Source organism: Nannospalax galili, unplaced genomic scaffold (genome assembly GCF_000622305.1).
Source record: "Nannospalax galili isolate Female #2095 unplaced genomic scaffold, S.galili_v1.0 scaffold454, whole genome shotgun sequence".
NCBI classification, from domain to species: Eukaryota; Metazoa; Chordata; class Mammalia; order Rodentia; family Spalacidae; genus Nannospalax; species Nannospalax galili.
Window position 1 is genome coordinate 1,869,500 of NW_008334929.1, and position 15,582 is coordinate 1,885,081.

General features: G+C 40.3%; 1 protein-coding gene across 1 annotated transcript; it reads left to right on the forward strand.

Annotated features, from left to right (window-relative positions):
* The first annotated feature begins 962 nt into the window (after nucleotides 1-962).
* On the forward strand, nucleotides 963-11,821 carry LOC103731291 (ALG10 alpha-1,2-glucosyltransferase). Its single transcript, XM_008829658.3, has 3 exons — nucleotides 963-1,266; nucleotides 2,605-2,802; nucleotides 4,489-11,821. Exons 1-3 carry the CDS (start codon nucleotides 1,096-1,098, stop codon nucleotides 5,542-5,544), a joined length of 1,425 nt encoding a protein of 474 aa, XP_008827880.1. The 5' UTR covers nucleotides 963-1,095; the 3' UTR covers nucleotides 5,545-11,821.
* Nucleotides 11,822-15,582: the final 3,761 nt, after the last annotated feature.

Consider the following 15,582-nt stretch of genomic DNA (forward strand, 5'->3'; position numbering starts at 1 on the left):
CGGTGATTCAGTTTTAAAAAAATAAGTATAATGAGATAAAACTCACTTCACTTAGATCCTCAAAGTAGCTCCTCCAATGGGAACTGTTGATGTAGGGCAGAGCTTGGGATTGCATTTTTACTTCATCAAGAGTGTCATAATCCTAAAGCATTCATCAAATCATAGATATTAAAGGTAACTCACTGCCCACAGAGCTACTTAAAAGTTCACATCAGACAAGGATTATTCTGTGGTTTGACGGCATACTTTAGTTTCGTTTAATAAAATGCTCTTCAGTATACTTTGATATAATTTTCTTGTAAGGTGAACTTTGTTAGGAACCAATTAGTTTAATTAGGGTCCCTGTAGGAGCATGGGTGAGGGGTTCTTTGCAGAAGCATGGGTAAATTATCAGTGGCTGAATAATACTGAAGATCTCTTTCCATCCTGTAGGGAACAGTAACTGCCTATAGGAATGATTTTTTTTTTTTTAAAGTGGCATTTTCTACGTGGCTGCTGTAAACAGAGGGAGGTGGAATGTATACTTAAATTGATTGGAACTAATGAAAAGCATTCAGTTCAGTAGAAATTATAGAGGGTTCACACTTAGCAACAGCTCATTATTTTGAAAACACTGTCCTTGAAGCCAAAAGGTCTTCCAAGTGTCCATTCGGCAGCGCAGGACTCTGGATTTCCTCCTTTTCGTCTGAAAGCATCACTCCCCCTAGTGATGCCCAGCTCCGGAGAGGAAGACCCGGAACAGGGGACAGAGGCTCCGGGCTGGGCAACCGGACTTGAGTGCGGGAGGCGCCACCTACTGCTGAGCGGGCAACGACGCCGTCCAGTTCCGCCTCCTCCCAGACGCCCACGGAGCCGCTTCCGCGCGGAACCCGAGGCCCGCCCCGCTCCATGGACTCTGGCCACTCTGGGCGCCGCGAGCCGAGTGATTGACAACGTAGCCATCCGGTCCGTTGCATAAAGCCTTCACTCCGGAAACAGTGGCCCGAGCTTCTTGGCCCATACGCTCCCGGCGTCCTCTGCGTTCCGGCCTCGCTCTCTCCCCTCCCGCCGGTCTTACCGGAGGTTCTAGCGTGGGTTCGGGCCGCCGGCCGCGGCATGGCGCAGCTTGAGGGGTACTACTTCTCCGCGGCCCTGAGCTGCACCTTCCTGGTGTCCTGCCTGCTTTTCTCCGCCGTCAGCCGCACGCTGCGGGAGCCCTACATGGACGAGATCTTCCACCTGCCGCAGGCGCAACGGTACTGCGAGGGCCGCTTCTCCCGGTCACAGGTTGGTTCCCACCTGCCCAGCCCCGGGATGGCGCCGAGGGCCGCAGTCCCGCTCCGACCTGCCTCTTCCTCCTTCCAGGCCCCAAAGGACCTGGCAGTCCTTCTGTTCCTAGTCCTGAGGTCTGTGAAACATTAAGTGAATGACTAAATAGCGGGTCCGTTGCCTAAGACGGGATGGTACGGAAAACCGGAGCTCCAAAGTAACCAAAGCACAGCTTCTGCTGACCGGTTCGTCCTCCCAGATCCCAGGACTCGAGGGGTTCAGCTGCTCCTTGAAAATGTAGGGAAGCCACACTAAGCCTACCTGTGAAGGATCCCGGTATTTTGGAGGGTCTTGGGCCACCAAAAGGTGACACAGTACACTAAGTTCATCCCTAGATATTTTTAGGAACGTGTCTGGATAAATTGGCAACTAGTCAAATTGCATCATTTAACAATATATATTGGACTACACAAATATATGTATGTATGTATATATAACTTGTACAGAGATACAGATCCTTTCACTGTTGTGAACACAGTACTGGCTCAAGATAAAAAGTCTGTTAGAGAAAGACCTGATTTTAAATCTTGGTGCTCTTATTTATTAGTGTCATAGCCTTGGACATTTTAAGGATCACTCACCTACAAAATGCTAGTCATAATAGTTTCTGGTGTGGGATATATTCCAAGCTTTAGAACAGGGACTAGCACAGTTCCTGGACTCAAAACAGGTTATGAATCCTGTAAGGCAGTCTTTCCAAATACTTCTGTATCTTTAGACCCACCAGAGTTCCAACTGCTGTTTGTCCATTTTGTAAAATTGGAGCCTGTGCAATTTTGCCACAAAAGTATAAGTTTTCAAAAAGCAGGCCTTGGAAAATAGAAACAGTTTATAACTTACTGTCTGTTGGTTGTTGATACCATAATAACTAAATAGGCTTGAGACAGAGAGCAAAACTTTCTCTTAGATTGGAGCTGGAGCCATAGCTCATCAGTTAAGTGCACTTCCTGCTCTTGCAGAAGACTGGAGGACTGGAGTTCAGTTCCCACCACCCACATCAGGCAGCTCACAGCCACCTCCTAACTACACAATCTTCTGGCCTCCTTGGGTACCTGCACACATGTGATGCACCTTCATACACCCAGACATGCACACACATAAGATAAAATAAATCTTAGAAAACAGAAAAACCCTAGAGACAAGTAATCTTCCAAGATTTACTTAGATTAGCTGTGTCTGTAGAATACACTCGGCAAGCGCTTCATTGTTGACACAGGTGAGACTTGCTTTGTGATGTATTTGCGTCATTTGAGAACTCATCTCTTGTTTCTCCATTGTTGGTCTTTCATTTTTAAGTGGGATCCCATGATCACTACGTTACCTGGTTTGTACCTGGTGTCAGTCGGTGTGGTCAAACCTGCCCGCTGGATCCTTGGATGGTCTGAACACGTTGTGTGCTCCGTTGGGATGCTCAGATCCGTTAATCTTCTGTTCAGTGCTGGCCACTTCTATTTACTGTATTTGCTTTTCAGAAAGGTGCAACCCAGAAACAAGGTGCGTTTCACAATAATTCACTGCAGCTTTCTGTGTTGCGAAGTCCACAATCTCAAAATGGCTTTATATGATGTGGAGAAAATATCCAACACTTAGCGTTTGTGTGTGTTATAAAGATAAATGAAAGTCTTGTACTTCCCCATTATAAGGAATGTGTGTTAAACGCTGGGATAACTTTCAGAATCTAAAGTATCTATATTTGCTACTGAATGAAGATAGTTTAATAATTTTATGTCCTAGGCACAGTGACCATAAATGAGGCTATCTTTTGCTTAACTTTGGTCTTGGCTGGCCTGGTGGCACATGCCTTTAATCCCAGTACTCAGAGGCAGAGGCAGGCTGATCTTGAGAACAAGTTGGTCTACATAGCAAGTTCTAGGTTAACCTGATCTACATAGTGAGCTCCACATCAGCCAGGCCTCTATACAGTGAAACACTGTCTCAAAAAAACAGAGACCTTAGATCTTCTGATGGGGGAAATGGAAATAGCCTTTACCTGAGGAGTTTTGATGTGATTTAATAATATAGAGGTTGGAGTAGATTGCCTAGGTGTGAATTCTATCCCTGCAAGTGTTTGTATCACCTTGAACAAATTACTCCTTTGTGATTTTATTTCTTACTAAGATTAAAGGAGTTTAATAAATGGAAGGTGCTTAGGGGTTCCTAATGTAAGGTTTCTGGGAATATCACCTGTGACAGTCATTTTGAATGAGAAGAGATCTTGATAGCATCAGTTAGGACAAGGAGGTAGGCATGAAATGCTACAAGCATGCAGAGGGCACACAGGCCGAGCAGAGAAGTCCTGCTGCAGCCTCACGGGAGTAAAGGGGAAGGGATGGGCAGCCTTCATAAAGAAATGATACCTGTGTTGAACCTGGATGAGGCTGAGGAATTAATGCTGACAGGAGAAACAGCAGACGCAAAGGGGATTGCTTGCAATTAAGGATTGTAAGTTACAGAGATAGGAACCTGAGAAGTTTGGTGGAAGGAAGCAAGAATGTACCTGTGTGTCATGGCAAGGACTTTCAATTTTGTTTCCTGAGTGATGAAGAGACCTTAAGCTTAATTAAAGGCTGGGTATTATATGATTTTCTGAGTTAGGTTGTGTGAGGGATACACTTCAAGATAATTAAAAACTTAAATTCTGAAATTGTCAGAAAAGCCTAATCATAATATTTGAGTTTAGACTAACCCTGAGTTTTCAGGAAAAATCCTTGCAATTTCATCATGAAAAAAAGTAAGATTATTAGGTGGGATAGTCAATACTATGTATGTGCACATTCACATTTCTCTGGTGTAGAGTGTTGTCCTTGAAGGGTGTGGGTGATGATGGCTGAGACCAAACAAAGTTCAGGGCAGTGCAGCTGCCGTCCTGTTCATTTCTGCATTCCCCATATAACATAGGCCAAGGTCTCGTATCTAAGAACTCTTTTAACTGTTGGTCCATGATTCAAAAGCTTCGTCGTGGTATTGCTTTGATGGCTTCCAAGCTGATTACTGTAACTGAAAAGTACCAGGAGTGGTTTTAGAAATGTGTACTGTGGTCTTGCAGAACCAGAAGTAGGATTCATTTAAATAACACTGCAGTCAGTTTTTAAGAAAATCTGCCCATTAATTCAGTAGCAGTAGCTTATTTGTTTTGTGCTGAAAATAACTGCAACTGTTTTTTTTTCTTTTCCCTCTAAGGCTGCCTCAAGTATCCAGAGAATCTTGTCAGCACTGACGCTGGCAGTATTTCCGATCCTCTACTTCTTTAACTTCCTTTATTATACAGAGGCGGGGTCTGTCTTCTTTACCCTTTTTGCCTACTTGATGTGTCTTTATGGCAATCATAAAACTTCAGCAATGCTTGGATTTTGTGGCTTCATGTTCCGTCAAACCAACATCGTCTGGGCTGCCTTCTGTGCTGGCCATGTCGTTGCGCAGAAGCTGACCGAGGCTTGGAAAACCGAACTGCAGAAGAAGAAGGGAGAGCGGCTCCCCCCCATCAAAGGCCCGTTTGCAGAGTTCTGGAACGTCCTGCGGTTCCTCCTGTTGTACTCCTTGTCATTTAAGAACTTGCGTGCACTTGTCATTTTGACATGGCCCTACTTCCTTCTGCTGTGTGGGTTTTGTGTTTTTGTGGTTGTTAATGGAGGCATTGTTATTGGTGACCGGGGCAGCCATGAGGCCTGTCTTCACCTCCCTCAGCTCTTCTATTTCTTCGCGTTCACTCTCTTTTTCTCCTTCCCCCACCTACTGTCTCTGACCAAAATTAAGGCTTTTCTTTGCTTAGCTTGGAAACGTAGAGTTCAGTTTTTTGTGATTACCTTAGTCTCGGTATTTTTTGTTTGGAAGTTCACTTACGTTCATAAGTTCTTACTAGCAGATAATAGACATTACACATTCTATGTGTGGAAAAGAATTTTTCAGAGACATGAAATTGTGAAATATTTGTTAGTCCCAGCCTACTTGTTTGCTGGTTGGGCTATAGCTGACTCTTTGAAATCAAAATCAGTTTTCTGGAATTTAATGTTTTTTGTGTGCTTGGTGAGCGCTACAGTTCCTCAGGAGCTCCTGGAGTTCCGGTACTTCATTTTACCCTACTTGATTTATAGGCTTAATATACCTCTGCCATCCGTATCTAAACTTGTTTGTGAACTGGGTTGCTATGCAGTGGTTAATTTTCTAACGTTTTATATCTTTCTCAACAAAACTTTCCAGTGGCCAAATAATCAGGACATCCAAAGGTTTATGTGGTAATGGCAAGGGTATTTTCAACTTTAAAAGTAGACTATTTCTATACCAAATAAGTAGAAACTGTGGAATTTCTTGTAGGTAAATCCAGGAAATAAAAACAAATCCAGGTAAATAAAAAGAACTAGGAAAGTTTGAGACCTGCCTAAAAGCCTGAATAATGAGAAAATAAGTTGTTTACAGCTATCTCATGATATCTCTGATCTAGCTTCTCAGAAGTTTTGGAGACCATTTATATTTACAAATTTAGAGAATGAGGTGTACTCCATAGCTTTAGACCTATACTGATGCTCAAAGAATAGCTGTGTTTAAGAAATATTTACAAATGACCCAGAAATAGTTATGGCTGAAAAATTGAATGTTTCAGTAAATATAGTTTCAATCTTAAGTTGGAATAGACTTTGCAGATGTAAATTATAAACTAATTATAAACTAGAGGTTCAGAAATGTTTATTTAGGAATCGGGTTTTTTTTCTTTAAAATAGAAATGAATAACCTGTCTCAACTCATTTCTAATGTCAATTATATAATGGCCAAAGATAAATCATGTTAATTGCAATACCTTTTAGAGATTTTCTTTCTGAAATGATCACTGTATGAGTTACCCAGGGCTCTTGTACAAAATTATGGTCACATTTAAAAATTTCTCAGGCCTCCAGGTAGCAGAGCCTGGAATCAGTGTTAGCAGAGCTGGTCTTTGAGGAGACCCTCCCTGCACCAGTGGTGTCAGTGGCTGGCTGTGCTTTCCTTGGTTTTCACCACATCACTCCAGTTTCTGCCTCGACAGTACAGGGCTGTCTCCACTTTCTGCTCTTAGACAGACAATGCCACTGGATTTGGGACCCCTAATACAATCTAATAGAAACAGATTTAATCTTAGGACGCTTAATCGTATCTGCAAAACCTTTTCAAATAAGGGCACATTCACACGTTCCAGGCAAACATTTTGTGGAATAACAACAACAAAAAATTAGGGTAAACGTAGGAAGACTTACTTAGGAAGTAATATCTTCGCTGAGATCTTCGAAGTAAAATTTTGTCTCTGAGGCTCAAAACCAGTGACTTATGAGGTCATGTAAATAAAATTGATATTTGATCCTCTCACCCAAACAAACCAGAAGCGTTCAAAGGTGAGAAATCATTTGTATTTTACAAATTAGGGAACATACTGATTTTGAGGGAGAAGTTGTTAGGTTTTTTGTTTGTTTGTTTGTTTGTTTGTTTTGTCCTATTTTAATTGTTTAAAGTTTATTCATTACGTTATTATTCCTTTATGAGAAAATGTCGTAAAGTCATGTTAACTTTTTTTAAGTCATGTTAACTTTACATGTAAATGTGAAACTGAATAGAGCTCAATTTTTAACTGATTTTATCTTTGAGTTTTTTAAAGAAAACCGATTTTCCTCTCATTGTTGGATTATGTTTTCTCAGAGTTTTAAATATGTAGATTTGTGAAGTACTCTTCATACAGGAGCTTAGAAACCATTCTGGTAAAAATTCCAAGTGTAGTCGTAAGTGCTTGATTCACACCATTTCTTTGCCTAATATTTGGAAGGTAAATGGACTCAAGTACTTAACAGTGATTAAAGAGCACATGTATGTTACCCCAATGTTTTTAATCAGATGAGAAGGTATACTCACATCATACTTTTCAGGATGAATTTATCATGATGGAGAATTGCATCTTGGAAGCCCAAACTGAAAACCGTGCAGTGTCGTAAAAACAACATAATGTGGCATCTGATAGTCCTGAGCCAGGGCTTCTGTGCTTAGGAAGTGTTCTGAGAGGAAGAAGTTCTGCACTCGGAGTCTGGCCATAAGGAGGAAAGTGCCTGACCCCTCATACTGGCGGAAGACCTCTTCAGAGATCCTCTTCCAGTTCAGTCTACATATTGAGTCACTTCTGTGCTTTGCGTCTTAAGAGAACGAAGGTCTACAGTGAGCAGTAGGCGAAACCACCCCATTTTCCAAAAAATACTTAAAATACCATATGTGGCATTTTAGAAAGGAATGCTGTGAATTACAAGGTGCTATTACTTTTCATTAGAGTTTAAAGCAGGTGCTGGTTGGTAGTTTTATGATAAATGTTCGTTTAGGTTTTCTTGGTCAGTTGGCAGAAGATGCTCATTGACTGGTGTGTGCCTCAGCCCATGTGACCTTACATGTGTGAGAGAAGCTTACCATACCAGGCAGCTTTCCTTTGCTGCTGGAGACACACAGGAACTCACCCGTGAAACAGTGTCACCTGAAAAGATCCTTGCTTAAGTAGTTCATTGTATTTCTACTTTAAGCTTTGTTTCAATAATTGTCAAGTAAATGTTTTATTGAATTTTAAAAAATTAGACTTAAAAAGAGATTGTAGAGGGCTGGATGATGATCAACTCTGTGGTTAAGAGAGCATACTGCTCTTACCGAGGACCAGAGTTCAGTTCCCAGCACTCGGGACAGGTGGCTCACAACCACCTGTAACTCCAGCTCCAAGGGGATCTGTGCTGCTGGCCTCTGGGTACCTGTGCTCACATACACTCCCTGACACATATAATTAAAAATAAACCATAAAATGTGATTATAGAAAAAAATGATTTGCTGAGAGTCATGGAGCCTTGCAGTCTGGCACCAATCTTCAAGCAGGGTTATTTTAAAGCATATGAAAAGGTTGGATCTTTTCTGTGCGTTGTTTTAGGCTCAGTAGTGATTTTGAACTAGTTCTACCTTAATTTAAAACGCATAGACGTGGAACACTGCCTTCAGGTGGCATCAGTGCGGTCGGATGCTCTGTGTTTGCACACACATGAGCTTTCTCTTCCAGGATTGTAAAAAGCCTGACTCAGTCAGCGATGTGGAAATGTAGTGTGCTGTCACATAGCTTGCCGTCTTGCAAGAAGAGTTGTCACTCCTTGGTCTTGTTCTCACAGTCACTTAGTGAATGTCTTAGCCTGTTGTAAAATACCTTTTATGTAACTTATTTCTAGTAAGATAATAGTGTATTTCTAGTTTGAACTTAACTAATTCAACATTATGTTCATCCTAATTGTCTGATGAGGAGAGGAGAAAAGATCTAGTGGGGAAATCAGATGAAATAGGTAAATTCATGTTCATTAGCTTAGAGAGCCTTATATTTTTTGAAGTGATTAAAAATGTTTTAAGTAGTTAAAACATGAAATGTGATGTAAATGTGAAGAAGCTTTTCCTGGTGGAAATCAGAATGTTAGCTTGTAGACAAGAACACAAACACATGAGTTAGGATAGCTGTAGTTGGTTCCTAATGTCCGATGAGGGTAATGTGGCTGACTGTAGTCAGTGTCTGGTATATGTCTAGCGTTATTTCAAAGGGGATGCATCCCCTATTATATAGGCATAATGCTCACAAACATGCCCTGTGATAGGTACTGGATAAATGTATATTGAATGGGATTTTTAGTATAGAAGGAAGCAAACACCCTAGAAAAGTACAACAGAGGCAAGTTAATCTTGGGAAACAAACTGTGTCATAGTGAGTCATCCTGACCCATTTTCTGCCTAATTTCTGACATTGTATTGTTTTCTACTGATTGGTGCTTATAGATTTTACATAGATATGTGTATTGTCTATAATAGAATGTTATTTTAATATTACTATTTATAGGAAAGGTAATTTTAATTTTAGTCATTAAGTTATAGCAGTTGAATTTTTAATGGTTCATAATAACTTTAAAAGAAGTGAAATGTCAGCCAGTTAAAAGTATTTTGTGTTAGGCTCTGTTTTAGCATTCTAAGGATGATTCAGTTACCTTTAGTAGGAAATATTGAATATGATGACATATTTCCAATATAAATTGTTGAAAAATTAGGAATTAAAGAGATACTGGTAATGTATTTTTAATATGTCCATGAGTTAAGCACTAAATTCCATAACATTTGGAAATTATTTGTAAAGTAAGTTTTGTGATAATATGGTAAGCCAGTATCTTTTTAAAATGATATTAATGATAATTTCATTGTGCCGCAGTCACCATTAAACCAAAAGAAGTTAGGGTATGTTTTTCAAGAAATGTGTATTAAACATTATGTTGGCTTCACACCAGGAAATTTGATTAGGTTGAGCCATGTGTGTGCAGCTGTCATGTACAGGATGGGGAAGAGAAGGAAGCGTTGCAGTGGAACCCTGCTGACTGAGTCACAGGTGCTGCCTCACTCCATCCACGCAGCCAGAGATGTAGATGCTGCTCCATCCGACCAGTGGAGAAGCTGAAGTCAGGCCTACCTGGCGGCTCCCACAATCCATTCTGTCTCAAAATGATCATAAAAGGTTGTGAGCTTTTGACTGTGCTGTGCTGCCTTGCTATGAAAGGTTTCCATTAGAAGGAAAATATGGAGAGGAGTCTTTTTCTCTGTCCCAGCCAGACCCTGAATGGCATGTTATGCTTTATGTTGGAGTAATTTCTCAAAATGCCAGAAGGTTTGTAGAGGAGCATGAACAAAATGCTTAGTGCTTATACTTTTATTTCAAGACAAATGATTAAAAGAATATGATGTGTTTAACTTGGAAAACCACAGATTCTACAACATAATAAGCTCTGGTAATTATCTGAAGGTATTAGACATTCTACATTGCTTTCAGTATAAGTCAAACAACAACAAATAGATGTCAGTTGTGGAAAACATACATTTTATAAAATTACTTAGTGTCTGTGGGGGTACAGACCTCCCTAGAAGGAATTTTTCTATTTAATAGAAATAAAATTTCATGAGAAAAACTTTAGTGAATTGAGAAGTAGGTGTGGCATAATGTCTTTTAAAGTATCTCAAAATGCCATCGCTTAAAATTTATGTTTGCTGTGGCTAATAGTCTTCCTCTTAGTTGGTAAGTCATGTCCAAGTATTTCCTGAAGCATTTTGTTTCTAAATAAAAGCAGATTTCTAACTTTTGTTAACCTGCTTTTAGAAGCAAATTGAGTTATACAACCTAGCCAAAGATTATATTTCATTGTACCAGTAAGACAGTGTTTATCTTGCGTACATGTTCAGTCCTATATCAGAAAAAAAAAATGTGCTTTTAAGTTTTTCCTCCTAATGATAAATAGGGTAAGTATTGTCTGTAAAAAAAAAAAAAAAAATTATTGCGCTGTTTACTAGGTGGTGGCAGTTTGCTACATCTTCAAGTATTATTAAACTTTTTAATAGTTTTGTATTATCTTAAACCACAAAGATCTACAATTATCCACATTTTTTTATTATACTTTGCTGTTTTTTGAGACAAGGTCACATGTAGTCCAGGCTGGCCTGGAACTTGCCATGTAGCCAAGCAGGACCTTGAACTCCTGACTCTCCTCCCTCTACCTCGAGCACTAGGATTGCAGGCATACAGCATGCCTGGTTTGTGCAGTGCTGAGGATCAGACATAGGGCTTTGAACTTGCTAAGCAAGTGCTCTACCAGCCGAGCTACATCCTAGCCCTGCTTATTATACTGTTCCTGAGAGTGTGTCCTGAGCTACGTGAAGTGAAGATAAATGTAATACAGGAATTCACTTGTTTTGTTACAGTATATGAGATGATGTAGCTAATGTGTTGTGTGAGTTTACTTCATAAGGCTATTTCCCACAAACAAGTGCTAGTGGTGATGCATTTGAAAAGTCGGCCTGTTCACTTACTGTGTTTCTGAATTCGCCTGTACTAATTTGTACCCACATACGAAAAGTCAAGCAGAGGGATCTGCCCAAGAATACAAAGGAACTGGTTGACCTTGGGCTTTGAGTAGGTGGCCTGACCGAAGTCTGTTGTCTACACTGCACTTGGTTTGAAGGAGTGAGAAAAGACACAAAGTCTGCTTCGCTTTTACAGCAGTTTAGAAAAAAGTTGCCATGGAAAATGTGATTATACTTTCTACTTTTCTAGATCAAAAAAAGTGAGGCACACACTCATTGTGGCTCTTTCAGAGCAGATAATCTTCCCTCTCCCGTCCTATCTTCTGTTGTTTTAGCACAGTGCCTCAAGTTGTTATACACACACAACTCACAACTAAGGGCTGAAGACTTCAGCCATGTTCATTTGCAAGGAAGTAAAGACCTTTGTTACCAAATAGGGGTACAGTTTAAAAATTAGTTTCTCAAAAACTGGAAATAAATTGTTGGTTAAAAATGACCTATTTTTTTTTTTTATTTTGGAAAGAACTTGGTCTTTTATTTTTAAAATATGTGAGTAGATGTTCTAGATACTTTTGTAAAACGTATTACATTTTGTTAGAGTCAAAAATGGAAATATTTGACTTCAAAACTGTGATTCATGTTATTTGAAACTCTTGAATTAAACCTATTTATAAGAATAAAGAGTTCTTTTTAAACAATTTGTTCGATTTTTTGTTGTTGGTGAGTTATGTTTCATAATATTTATACTGAATTGTTTCCTCTCAACACACTTTCTTAATCTAAACTGGGGGATGACTCTTTCTGTGCTGTGAACCATTTCCTTGTCTGCTACCCATCCAGCTCTGATCTGTCTGTCTTAACAACAGGACTGAATGTCTGTAAAAGTGCCCTTCATGACCTTGCATATCTGACTTAGAATCCCACAGTAATGATGGTCAGTTAAGTTACTGGGTGGTCACACTGAGTTTCTGGGCCTTAGCTTTCTTTGTTAGTCTAGGCTTATAGAAAGCCCATTTTTTACCACCACCTCCAACTTGAAGTGACTCAGCTTTGGCCTTTGTAAAGAGATGACATGCTTGGGCCTGAGGTTTCCCTCATGCAGCCCAGAGGATGGCCAAAGATTCCTATACAGATTTGGGGATCTCTCCTGTCTGACTTCCTCTTTTCTGGGATTTCCTTCTCTATTCACAGCCATTCTGGCAGCCCTAAATTCTACTCTCCCACTATAAGATAATGAAATCAACATATAAAACCCACATTTGTTCTGACAGTTTTCACGCATGTATGCAGTGCATTCTGATACCTCATTCTCCACTCATCTCCCTCCAACCCGTTAACCCTCCCACAAGTCCCACATTTATATCTAGTTTTTGAGACCCACTGAATTTAACCAGGATCATCTGTGTGAACATGATTTGTAACTACACACTGGAGCCTGGTGGTCCCACCAGTGGGTACACAGCTAAAGACAATGTCTGCCCCTCCCCTAGAATCCACCAATAGCCAGCAGTTCAGGGAGGGGCAGAGCACTATGAGTCCTCTGATGCATGGTTGGCTGCTGATAGCCTCACTGGACAGCCACACTGCAGTGAGGTCATGACTAAGTTCAAGGACAGCATTTCACACCCCTTCTTCCCATGATTGCAGTGACGTCATGACTACAGCATTTCGCACCCCTTCTCCCTGGGCCTTAAGGGAGGTGGTGCAAGTTCCCTGCTTAGGCCGAGCACTCAGTCTTTTACTCTGGACACCTTGAGCAGGCATGCATCTCTGCATTCACCAACCTTCCTTGCAAAGAAAAGCTCTGATTAGAACTGAGTGGTATTCGTCTGGTTGTAAAGAAATACCTAGGAGGCAGCTTGGCACCATGATAATTTAGTTGGATGACAGTAGTAGTTCACTTTCAGAGCCTCAGACTTCCTCAGCCATGGGTTTTTGACCAAGTTTATGGTACCAGGCATGAATTCGTGTGGAATGGACTGCAAATGAAGACAAGCGGTTGGTTATCCCCATAACAGTCATGCCACTACTGTACCGGTGGGTACATCTTGTCTTCCATGTTGGTACTGTGGTTTGTAGAGTTCATATCTGAGTAAGACCACGGGTGCCTTTTCTTCTTAAGTAACCTGTATAGGGTACTACCAGCACTACGAAAGCTAGCAAGTAGGAAGCTTCCCGCTCAGTTCCAGCTTCATTTCATTACCTTGCAGCCGACACATGGTATCTTATGCAATAGGGTCTTACCAACTAGTGCTGGTTCTGCTTTCCCCACCACCTTAAGACATCTGTCATCTCAGTCACCCTTTTCTACTTTCATTGTTTCTACATGCCCTCAGGATTGAGCAGACAAATCTAAAGATTTTAAGTGAGGGTCTACATATGAGAGAGAACATGGTATATTTATCTGAGTCTCAATATATATATTTTTGCTCAATATATATATATTTTTTTCTTGTTTCTTCCATAATTTCATTTTCCTTACAGGTGATAATACTCTGTTGTGTTTATGTCCACATTTTCATTATCCATTCATTAGTTGATGAATACCTGAGCTGATTCAATTTCTTAGCACTTATGAACAGAGCAGTGATGTACATGATTGAGCATGAATCTCTGTAGTAGGGTTTTGTCCTTCTGAATCTGTGCCCAGGAGTAGTGCAGCTGGGTCGGTGCTTTCGTATGTCTAGCTTTTTAAGGAACATCTACACTGATGTTCGCAGTATATCAGTGGTATAAACTGTGTGCATACACTCCCACCAGTAGTGAATATGGTCATCTGCCCTCACACTCTTGCCAGCATTTGTTGTCATTTGATTTCTTGTTGGTAACTGTTCTGAATGGCATGGGATAGAGTCTCAAAGTAGTTTTAACTTTTATTTACCTGATGGCCAATATGTTGAACACTTTTCAGTGTCTATTAGCCATTTTTATTTCTTTTTGAGAATTCTCTATTCAGATCAGCCGTGTTCCAGTAGCAGTGCTACTCTGGCTGTCCTCAGTCTTTTGTGCCTCCGTATAAATTGTAAGATTGTTTCTGTGCTTGTGGAGAATGTCCCTGCATTTTTTTGGTATTGTAGTGAATCTGTAGGATGGCCATTTTCACAAATTTAATTCTAATCCATAGCCTGAGAGGTATATTCCCAATTTCTTTCTAGAATGTCTTAGAGTTGTAATAAAGATCTTTCAGTTCTTTAGTTAGATTTATTCCCAGGGTTTTTGTTTAGTTTGGGGTGTGTGTATGTGTATTGAGTGGGATTATTTCCCTGATTTCAGTATGTTTGTCGATATAAAGAATGAATACTTTTGGTATATTAATTTTGTGTATTACCTCTGCTGAAAAGGATGCTGAATTTTGTCAAAGGCCTTTCTGCATCTGTTGAGATGCTCATGATGTAATTTCTGTCTTTGATTTAATTTATGTAATGACATATTTGATTTATATATTTTGAATTATATGGAATGAAACCAATTTGGTCATGATCTTTTCAATGTGATCTTGAGTTCTGTTGACAAGTATTTTATTGAGAATTTTTGCATCTTTGGTTCACAGATTGCTCTGCAATTTTCTCTTTTAATATTTATTGTTATTTTATGTGTGTGAGTGTGCGGAGGGTGTTGGATCCCCCGGAATAATGGGTGGTTATGAGCCACAACATTGGTGCTGGGAACTGAACCCAGGTCCTTTGCAATTGCAGCAAGTGCTCTTAACCACTGAGCCATCTCTCAATTTCTGAAGATGGGCATGAAAAGTTACTTCTAAAGAAGCATTGCTAAGAAAAGAAGGAAGAAAATATGAAGCCTAAAGCCAGCACGGGCAGTGGAGAGAGCAGCCTGCGTGGTCCTATAGTGATGACTAAGAACTACTTTTCTGTGGAATAGTATCCGGCCCAGGAGGCGCCCTGGAATGAAATGCATACATCATATTGTGGAAACACAGAACAGGATCTGGTTCAAAGGCCGCATTCTCTCCTTCGCCTACTTCTATGAAAAACAATTCAAGTGACAGGCAGCTTTCAGCGCCTTTTGCTAATTTGCTTTCCCAAATGCACTGCTCCGCATCTCACTCCAGGTGGCAGTCTTGGACGTCTTTTCTAGTTGTCAGTCTGGCAGGAGCTTTGTACCATTTCCATCTGTCTTTATAATGTCACAACTGTTAATGTTTTGTTTTTGTTTTTTTTTTTTTTTTTTTTTTTTTTCAGCAGAAATTTAATCAGATAATCCTGGTTACTTTCCAGCCTCCACAGTTAATGCACTGAACTGTTAGTAGTTCCTGGAGTGTATGTGTAGCTCTGACTGTCATGGAATGCCCCACTTTTCATTATCAAGTTTACTCACTTTTAGACACTTGTTGCAGATGTTGCTATAGAACATTGATTGAACCAATGGTTCTAAAGCCTCAAGTAAAACCTCAGCCATTAG